Source organism: Odocoileus virginianus, chromosome 22 (assembly GCF_023699985.2).
Source record: "Odocoileus virginianus isolate 20LAN1187 ecotype Illinois chromosome 22, Ovbor_1.2, whole genome shotgun sequence".
Classification (NCBI taxonomy): domain Eukaryota; kingdom Metazoa; phylum Chordata; class Mammalia; order Artiodactyla; family Cervidae; genus Odocoileus; species Odocoileus virginianus.
In genome coordinates, this window is record NC_069695.1 from 23,613,526 (window position 1) to 23,624,715 (window position 11,190).

The following is an 11,190-nucleotide window of genomic DNA, read 5'->3' on the forward strand; positions in this document are numbered from 1 at the left end:
CTATAGATTTTAGGCCTGATTTATTAATCTGTACATTTTTATTTAATTATTTCATTTCTGTGTTATTTGGGAAAGGTATAATTCAGAATGAAGTATTAAGATATATTATTTTTTTGTAAACGTAAAATGTGTTTTGTGAGTGTATGTGTGATTTTTTTTCTAGAAAATTTCATGAAGTATACCCCTGAATTCTTCTAAGTTGATGAAGTTACATTTAGCAATAGCTAAGGTTAATTGTTTTTAACCAAAGGGTCTGTATTGAAGGCAGCGCAGTGTGGCTTCATGTCTAAAAGCAAGAGCTCTGGGGCCACATACACCCGAGCTCACATTCTGGCTCGTGTTTAGCTTCACTAAACCTCAGTTTCCTCTTTTGAGATGAGAGTGATATATGCCTTGGGCCTGGATCATATCTAGCATAGTGCTTGGTGTGTATGTGTATGTTCTTAGCAGTATCCTCCACTGCTTCCTGTAATACATTGTTATTTTCATACAAGAACAACCTGGTACCTAGAGTTGGAGAATCTGGGTCAGACTGAATGGGCTATTTTCATCCTTTTCCTATTAGATTTTGACATTTGCATTTTTAATTTTATGTACTATTTATTTTATATAGTGCCTTTTTATACTGACCTGACAGTACTGCCAGTGTTTCTATTTTTATAAGGATGCTATCTTAAAGATTCAAAAATTTAAAAATGTCCAGCAGCCAAAGATTATTTGACTACAACAGCAACCAAATTAATGACGTTGCAGAGTTATCAGATTACACTTTCAAACTAGAAAGTAGCTCAGCATTTATTACTTTGTTTATTATCTCACATTGCAGACAATGTGCCCTGTGTGTTTGGATCGTCTGAAGAACATGATCTTCCTTTGTGGCCATGGGACGTGCCAGCTATGTGGAGACCGGATGAGTGAATGTCCCATCTGTCGAAAAGCTATCGAACGGAGGATTCTTTTGTATTAACTAAGAAACCCCCTGTGTTCTGTTAGCTAAAATATTTTGGCCATGAGATCTTAATGAGCTTTTTAAGCTAGTTGAAGGTTCTAATGAATTAATTTTTAATTTCATAGTTTCTTTACTAGAGTGTAATTAGGCTCTAAACATACCAGAACAACTACAACAAAAGAACTCTACAAAACAGTGTTTGAAGCTGTGTATTTTGTTTTTTGTTTTCCTTTCAATTGAAACATCAAATCCGTGTAATTTATATATAATTTGCCTTCTGCATCTAAGGGAGAAAGTCCTTTAAGGATCTTCTCTTATTTTTTGTTTTCATTGCATTTTCTCTCATAGTTTATAAACGTTGTTAGACCTCAAAAGATATACTTCCTTTTGGTCAGCTGTCTTTCAGTTTATCATGATTTTTACAGTGAGTTGACACAGGTACCCAGAAAGGTCATGCATCATATGAAAGGTGCAAATCAAACCATTATGTTTCATATGTTAAACGATAAAATTATAGTACAAGTTCTGCATGGTTAAAGGAATACTGAAGAGAGGATTCTCCTTATAAGGTAACATAAAGTTATCCAAATGATTGTCTCTAAATTCTTAGAGTAAATGGAAATACAGAATGAGAGAATAGTGACTTTGCATTTAGCTTTTTTTCTGGATTCAAAGGAAAATTGTTTCATTTGTTTCAAAATGACTGAGACATAAAAAGTAAAAATAAGCAATCACAGTGGGGAATTGAAGGCAGGACAGGTGGGGGCATCCAATAAAAGAGTGCCTATTAACTGTTATAATTGCCCTTCTTACATTAATTTTTACACTGTTTTGTTCAGCCAGCTTATAAAAAAATGACTCTGAAAAATGGGCCGCAGTTTCCCCTGTGGTTACTTATTCAGGCTTGATCTGAGCAGTGAAATGGTATCACCCTGTTTGGGCCCCCAGGGTTCAGTTTAACTTTTCCGATGTGCGGAGTAGCAGTAATCCGGGAAGGGAAAAGCACTGTCCTCAGTAAGGCAATGGTCCTTTCTCCTCTGCCTCAGTTCTGCCAGTGTCACTGTTTCTGTCTTCCTCAGAGGTCTCGCTTCCATTATCTTTCAGATAGTAGCGCTGACTATAAAGAAAACAGTCTCTCATCATACCTAGCAATGGGGATATTTAACCTGCTGGCAATATCCAAGACCTTGTAAATAACCGATGATAGACACTTAATTTAGAAAGAATGATTAGGACATTTACAGAAATATGTCTGATTATCTGTGTTTTTGTGTTGTTTTACTCTGGAGCATCTAATTATTTTTTTCTCTTTCAACATCTGGAATGAATATACACATAAGTAAGTGTTTTGGGGTTCATTGCTGCTAGATTGTACAAATATCAGCTGTTTACAGTAGTATCTACAGTAGTATCTACTATATGTGTATAAGTTTACTCCTAAGGATAAGTATCTTTTTTGTGGGTTTTTCCCCTTTGACTCTGGTTCTTATTTTAGTTCTCCTGCTGCAACGATTAAATTTGAAAGGTCTCTAGCCCTCATAATAGCATGTTTCTGGCTCATTAATGGCTGCTGCCTCTGCAAGTCCTGGTGAGAGCAGTGGTGCACTTTGCTGCCTTTCTGGTCTTGGTAATTCCATATCTGTGTTTAGTGGAGTGACTTACATTTAGAACAGTAAAAATTTTTATAAATTTGAAATTTGAAAATTTATATTAACTCTCCTCAGTTACCTAATAACAGGCTACTGAGGCTGTTGTTGAAGCCATATTTTGAAGTTATAAAAAGATAGCACATCTGTCCAGTGATGTTCACTTAAAGAGACAAGACTATTTTCTTTCAGATCTGTAAACAATGTAAGTTAGGGGTTTCCTTCTCTTCCATACCGAGTGCTGCCCATCTCTTTTCCACAAGGTTGATTATAAGGAGGGAGTGCCTGGCTGACTCGTGCATAGCTTGACCAAACAGAGAATTGTATAGTCCGGAGCTTTACTTCACTTAAATTCTTGTTACAGATCTTCTGAGCTACAGTGCGTAAGCTTACATCCCTAAAAGGCAGTTTCATCTTCCAGACTAGCTTATTTCCTCCATATTAAAAATATAATAACCTGTAAACTATTATAAAAGTCATAAAGTCACTGTAACTGTAGTGTTGTACACTTGTGGATTTTCTCCATTTGTACCACTTTGAAATTTGTCTAGTGAAAAGAAAACGTTTTTTCATTCATGTTTTTAAGCACCTGAAAAATAATTTTAAATTTATTTTTGATTTGTGAGAGAGAATAAGTTTAAGAACTTCATTATTTAAGTGACTTTCCTCTAATTCTATGAAACTGCTACCTCTTAATCATACGTCTCAGCAGCGCTCCCCGTTAGGATGTGTCCTTGTCATGATCATCTTTTTATCTTGTGCCTTGAAGGAGTTTTTGCTTTTCCAAGAATCGTTGCAGGGGAGGTGGTGCGGAACCACCAAAACTGACATGCATTCACTCAAAAACGTATTTATTGGGCTTCAGGAGCAAGATACACAACAGTGAAAAAATTGCCAGCTTCTAAGCACATACAGAATTTATCATGCAGCCGTTGCGTATTTGAAGTATTCTTTTCAAAAAGGAGGGATCTAAAGATACTGATAACATTTCTTCCTAATGTTTTGGAAGAACTGTCATTAGGGTTCCCTCTCTGTGCCCTCTCACCTCTACCATAGTTTTCTTTTATCCTAACATTGTCAGCTTACCAGATGGTGCTATTCTAATAGTTTTCTTTCCCATAATTTAACATTCTTACTGTTTATACCATAAGCATATTTCATTTTGTTGGGAGCAGGGAAGTTTTTCAAGAGAAGATCGTTTTGTTGTATTAGTATTGGAATATTATATTACACAAGTGTTTTAGTTTAGCTGGCCAAATTATGCTTGGTTATTTGTAAATTTAAACATTGCAGATTGACCATCTAGCTACTGAGGCATAAAATTAATTGATAATGTTGAAAATAACTTTCCTAAATTTATGTTTTTGATGGCTTTAGCCTGTAAGAGCATTTAGCATATTGCAATGCATGCTGCTTAAGATTTGTCCAATTCAAATTTCAAAGCTTGCTAGGTCATTTTTACATGGCAGAAATAGACGGTCTTGTGTTGTAGTGTTATGTGTTGCCCAGTGCTGTTTTTTGTTTATTGTGAATTTTGGACCCTTTTGGACTAAGAATTATTTAAACTTATGAACTTGGAGAATTGGTGATGAAATTGGATAGGGGGGATGATAGGCATTGCAGCAATTAAAAAAAGAAAAAGTCAGTTTTTGAGTTTAGAGAAAAATTGGGATCATGTAGATTTTATCAAAGCGGTAACTATAGAAGTATATTCAACTTTCTCATTTTGCAGAGTTGAAACTATACCCATTAAGCAGCAGTCCTCTTCTCCCTCCTCCAGTGGAATAGAATTTTGATTAAATATAAATGGAGAAACACCTGAATATCTTAAGAGTTTGTATTTGCAAGACCTACAGTGATGGTGAATAATCAAGTTTGGGGAAGACAGAATTTCTCTTCTCCCTCCCAGTCATCATCAGTCGTAATTGAGTAGGTTTTAAATATCTGTTAATTAGAAGGGTTTATTTCATTTTGAGTCAGAGGGGAGAAACACACTTTATTTATTTTTTTTTTTCCATTTATTTTTATTAGTTGGAGGCTAATTACTTTACATCATTACAGTAGCTTTTGTTATACATTAAAATGAATTAGCCATGGATTTACATGTATTCCCCATCCCAGTCCCCCCTCCCACCTCCCTCTCCACCCGATCCCTCTGGGTCTTCCCAGTGCACCAGGCCCGAGCACTTGTCTCATGTACCCAACCTGGGCTGGTTATCTGTTTCACCCTAGATAATATACATGAGAAACACACTTTAAACATTGTAATCAGGTTTGAATTTATACTAAATTGAGAAGGTATTAGAGCTTCACAAATTTTGTGTGCCATGTTGTTGAAAATGTCAGTTTTCTTTAAGTCTACTTGTAACTGTTTTCAAGATTTTTTTTCTTTCAAAAAGGCATCCTAATTTTATTTGCTTGAGTATTATAATAGGAATGCTTACTGATATAACTTGATGAATTATGTATAGCCTTGGAACCTTTACATATATGTAAAACTATAACAGTATTAATTACAGTTGTACTTCTTTAAAACACTAAAATTGAGGAAAAGCTATTTAATGCTGTCTCATGTATACATTGCTTTGTTACAGCAAGGGGGGAATTTTTTTAGATTGAGCCTCAATTTGCTGGTAAGTGGTTAGTGGTGAAACTAGAGTATAAAAATATGAACTAGATAGTAGAACTGGTGAATTAAAATTGTAAGTTGCTACATTGGCATTTTCTACCTCCTTTTCTCTCAGAGTATTTTCCAGCATTTATTCATATTTGTGATTAAGGAGGAGATGGAAACCTGAGGTTAAAATTGAGATTTTTATTTTGTTGAGGAAGCAAAGGTGACTTGCCACATCAATTTGGTGCCTAAATCCGTAACTACAAGTTACAATTAATATGAAATGTGTAAGAGAGATAATATTGCTGAATATATTACTTTTCTTGTGCAGTCTATTTAGTTTTGTTTCATAAACATGACTTCTTCCCTCCAAAAAGCAAAATGGTCTTGTAATTTTCTATAAAATAAACAAATGTGCCATTTTGTCTGAAATCAATAGTTTCAGGAAGTCATTGAAAGTTCTGACTCAGGGCTTTTTAACAGTTTAAGCAATTGTTAGTTTTATTTTGGGAAATCCATCTACATAATTCTTCAGTGCCTTGAAAGAATTATTAACTTGGCAACACTACAAAAATTTTATAGAAGGTGGTCTTTGGTGTGCGTTTATCATCATACACACGTTGATAAGTTGTATTTCTTAGCTCATGTAATAGCGATACTGCTTGTGTGCTGGGTTTGGGTAATTCTTTAAAGGAAGTTTTTTTAGATTTGCACTTGATCATTTTTTTTTAATGCATTATTTACGGCCATGACACAGTTACCAGGAAAGTACTTTTATGTTAAGTCATTATGCCAAGTCATGTATCAGTAGTACCTGGGAAGAGGAGCTAGAGTTCATACCTTTTGCTATTTTAGCAAAAAAGGAGAGTCTATTTGGAAAACAGACTGTCTTCCCCTCAAATGAAAAGAAGACCTTTTGTTTAAATGATTCGGTTAAAATTTTTTTTTAAGAAAATCATGAATTGCGTGTCACTCTTAAACGCTGGTCTTACTTAGACTGAATTCACAAAATGTTCTGTTCAGTACGCTTGTGTCATCCTAGATACCTTACATTTAGTGATAGAAGGCAGTTTAATTGACTCATAGCAGTGTTCTGCTTTGTACTTTTTCCAGTGTTTTTTAGCTTTCATTTGATTAAAGTCTTGTTTGTGAATATAGTTTTTGTATGGCAAATGATTCTCATTTATTAGCTTTCTCTTAAAAAATGCTTAGCGAGAGCTAAGCTTTTAAAAATAAATGCAAACATTTACCATTAATAAAGCATATGATATAATATTATATAATGCTTTTCGCTGATCTTTTGAAACTATTCTTTAAAGATGTATACATGAATTTTGATTCTTTATGTAATTTGAAAATAAATCTCAATACATCAAATCTTTTTATTGGGAAGGAAATTATCATGTCTTTGAGAAACAAGGAAATACATCTCCAACTCTATACAAGACAAGGTGCCCACGTCTAGAAGGCTCTCATTGCAATTGTTTACATTTAAGGTACCTCTCTATCAATGGGGCCAAAGGTTTTCTTATTTTAACACCTCACATTCTCAGGATTAAGAGATATTGTAAAAGTAGTCTAAAGGATAAACTTGAAAGAAAATAAATCGACTAGTCATGAAAGACTCAACTTCTATAAAAAGTTTATTACACTTCACAACTCCAATGTAGATTTCATTTTGAAGAGGTACACATTTTAAAACAATGATTTACTTGACTTTGTTAGCATTTTGTGACTAAATCAGTAATAGAAGGGTTTTGTGGGTTATTTTATTTTTCAAGTTAATAGAAGTACTTATTTGTGAAGTTACTGGGAGGTTGTCTAATTTAGTTCAAAAATTAAGTATGTATATAACTCAGATGTTTAAGAGCAAAACCATCTAAAACAAAAACCTTTTAAAATTGTTTATTTGAAAAACATATGTATTCCACCTTTAAAATTGTGAATTTATTTTTTTGGATAACCTCTAATTAACCAAATTTGGTGGTTTATTTCTATTGCTGTATAATTAGACATTTTGTGGCAATATTTTTTTATTAAATTGAAATTCTGTATAGGTTTTTAAAATAAACCCATTTTAGAAAATCTGATTTCTGCTTTTTATCATTGATAGGTATTTGTTCTTCAGAGAAATTAAAATTGTTAGTCTTACAGTGTAGCATTTCCCAGACTGACTAATAATGAAAACTTTTAAATGATACATTGCAGGGCAGTGATAGGAGTTTAAAAGATAAAACAAGTGCTTAGATTAAAGTAGAACACCAAAAATTATTCTCCCATAAATTAATTGCTAAAGAATGACCATCTGGCTAATAGTTTTTTCTCCTTATAGCAAAACTAGTTGAGAGATTTATTTTTATCTTAAGGATAAAAAGATGATAAACATTATATGAAAAGATAAGACAAGACCTGGAACAGTGACCATCAGTCCCAGAGTTGATGCTATGTCCCTGCAGCTGCTAAGCAGTGCTGCCTTTGCGCTGATGTTATAATCCAGATACCATGTACTCATGCTTAAAATGCCACTTCATGTTAGGTTCTCACTCTTAGATATGGCAACTCTTTGAAAGGCAGATTTTCAATCAGTATAAATATTATTTCTTATACATTTAAGACTGTTGACCTTACTTCCTTTTATTTTCACAGAACAACAAGTAATATATCTTGAGTGAAATATTGATGTACAGTTTGGGGAAAGCCTTTATAAGTGAAGTTAACCCTGATTTAATACAAAAATAGACAATTGAATCAGAGTGTCTTTGGCTGCTGACCATGGCCAAACCACACTGAAGAAAGACTGAAGTTCACAAAGATTATATGCCCTTAGTATGAATGTAATAGTGCAAGAGTATTGTGTTAGTTTCCTATTGCTCTGTGGCAAATTACCATGACTGTTTTGGCTTAACACAGTAGGAGCCTGGGAGGTCAGAAGTCTGACTTGAGTTTCCCTGGGCTCAAATCAGCCTGTTGTCAGCACTTTCTGGTTGCTCTTAGGAAGTTCCATGTCCTTGCTCTTTCTAGTTTCTGGAGGCAGCCCACTTTCCTTGGCCCCAGTTTGTCTTCAAAGTCATCAGTGGCCATCTGAGTCTCACTTTGCATCATGCTGACAATCAATGCCTCTTCTGCTTCCTGAAATTTTCCACTTTTAAGGATCCTTGGGACTTCCCTGGTGGCCCAGTGGTTAAGATCCTACAAGCCATGCCGCATGGCCAAAAAAAGAAAAAAAAAAAAAAAAATCCATTTTCTTTTTGCCCCTGGCAAAAGAATGAATGGGCAAATGAATTGATGAGAACTTTCAGTAAACTAGGAACAGAAAAGAACATCCTCAACTTGATAAAGAACATCTACAAAAAACCTACAGCTGACATTACTCTGAGACTTAGAAACTAGGTGCTGTTTCCCCATAAGGTTGAGAAGGAGGCAAAGAGGTCCCCTCCTGAGGTCCCCTCCTATGGTCCTAGCTAATGCAGTAAGAAAAGGAAGTAAAAACTATGCAGATTGGAAAGAAAGAAAACTCTGTAGATGACATGATTGTCTATTTGCAAGTTTCTAAAGAATTGACAGGAAAACTCTTGGAATTAATAAGCAATTATAGCAAGGTTGCAAGATAAAAAGTTAATGTACAAAAGTTAACTGCTTTTCTATATACCAACAATGAAAAGTTGAAATTCGAAATTTAAAATAATATCATCTATATTTGTTTAGTTGCTAAGTCCTGTGCAACTCTTGACCCCATGGACTGTAGCCCACCAGGCTCCTCTGTCCATGGGATTTCCCAGGCAAGAAGACTGGAGTGGGTTGCCATTTCCTTCTCCAGGGGATCTTCCCAACTCAGGGATTGAACCCACGTCTCTTGCATTTCTTTACCACTGAGCTATCAGGGAAGCCCACCACTTACATTAGCACCAAAAAAATACTTGTGTATAAATATAACAAAACATGTGAAAGATCTATATGAGGAAAACTATAAAACTCTTGATAAAAGAAATTTTTGAAAATCTAAGTAGAGAGATTCCATGACTATAGATAGAAGCAATCAGTGTTGTTAAGATGTCAGTTCTTCCCAACCTCATCTATAGATTCAGTGCAGTCCCAAACAGAATCCCAGCGAGTTATTTTATAGACATCACCAAACCAATACTACAGTTTATATGGGAAGACAAAAGACTTGGAATAGCTAGAAAAATATTAAAAATGATCAAAGTCATAGGACAAACTATCTGCCTAAAGACTTACTATAAAGCTAAAATAAGACATTGTAGATAACTATCTCAATTTTTTAAGAAGTCATCAAGACTGTGATATTGGCAAAAGATTGGGCAAGTGGATTGATTAAACAGAGAGCCTACCAATAGACCCACACAAACATAGTCAACAGATCTTTGATAATGGCAATGAAATGGAGAAAGGGTAGTCTTTTTAAGAAATGGTACAGAAACAACTGGCTCAGCAGTAGAGAATCCTGCCACTGCAGGAGCCAGCAGGTTTGACCCCTGGGTTAGGAAGATCCCCTGGAGAAGGAAATGGCAATCCACTCCAATATTCTTGCCTGGGATATCTCGAAGAGCCAGACACGACTTAGTAACTAGAACAAACCAAAAAAAACCGCCAGCAGCAACTGGGCATATACATGTAGAAAAAAAAAACCACACCTAGATTCAGACCTTACACCTTTCACAAAAATTAACTCAAAATGCATCATAGGGCTAAATATGAAATGCCAAATAACAAAACTTCTAGAAGGTAACAAGGGAAAATCCAGGTGACCTTGAGTTTAGTGTGTTATGTATTTTATTCTACTTCATTTCATTCCATCCCTTTTCATTTTATTTTATTTTTTTGCTGCATGCTTGCAGGAATTCCTCTACCAGGGTTTGAACCTGGGCCATGGGAGTGAAAAGTGCCCAGTCCTAACCATTAGACCCATAGGGAACTCCCTAGTTATAAGTTTTTAGATACCACACTAAAAGCATGACACATGAAGGAAACGACTGTTAAATTGGTCTTCCTTAAAGTTAAAAACGTACGCTTTGCAAAAGACATTTTTGAGAAAATGAAAAGTAAGCCACAGGTTGGAAAAAAATACCTGCAAAACACATAAAGGGGCTTGTATACAGAATGTAAAAAGAACCCTAGAACTTGAGCATAAGAAAGCAACCCAATTTAAAAAATGAGCAAAGATTTGAACTGAAAGCTCAGGAAAGAATATATTACATATGGCAAACAAACATAAATGTTTCGCCTTTTGAGAAACTGTACCAGACACAAAAGGCCACATACTCTATGAGTCCATTTAAATGAAATTCCCAGAATACAGACATTGTTCTATACAGACAATGGACTTCGGTGACTGCCAGTGACTTGGGAGAAGGGTAAAGGGGGACTGACATCTGTTACGGGGTTTCTTATAGGGGAGATGAAAATGTTCTGGATTGAGTTGCACAGTTACCTAAAAACTACTGAACTTTAATAATTTGAAGTGAATTTTATAATATGTGAATTGTATTTCTATTTTAGAAAAGAATATTAGTGATCTCCACAAGTAATCGTGTAGCGATCCCATTCGCTGAGGCTCTTCTCCAGGAAACAGACAGTTTGGCTTGAGAGTCTAAGCATCATCTTAGCCTCTCCAACCTGGCAGCAGGATTTGTTCAGCTCCTCCCATTCCCAGCCATCAGATGGCTGCTCTCCCCCTGAAGTTATAGTGCAGCCAGGCTTTGCTTTGACACAGTATATTTACTCAGAAGACCTGTTTAAAGAAAGGCAGGGACTAATTATTTCTGGTATAATTGATTGATTGCATGAGTAAACTTGGGAGATAACGAAGGACAGGGAAGCCTGGCATGCTGCAGCTCATAGGGTAGCAGAGTTGGACACAACTGAGAGACCGAAGAACAAACTGATCAGTGAGTTGTTTCTTTGCATCTTCCAAAGATGACCTTTTTTTTAAACAATATTTTAATTTCATGGATTTAAACATT

General features: G+C 35.2%; 1 protein-coding gene across 1 annotated transcript in view; it reads left to right on the forward strand.

Annotated features, from left to right (window-relative positions):
• Positions 1-6,366, forward strand: part of MIB1 (MIB E3 ubiquitin protein ligase 1) — a 98,080-nt gene extending 91,714 nt beyond the window's left edge. Inside the window, exon 21 of the mRNA XM_020881743.2 lies at positions 827-6,366. Within this exon, the coding sequence (XP_020737402.1) occupies positions 827-967 (141 nt within the window). The 3' untranslated portion in view covers positions 968-6,366. The remainder of the gene's footprint in view (positions 1-826) is intronic.
• The last annotated feature ends 4,824 nt before the right edge of the window (positions 6,367-11,190 follow it).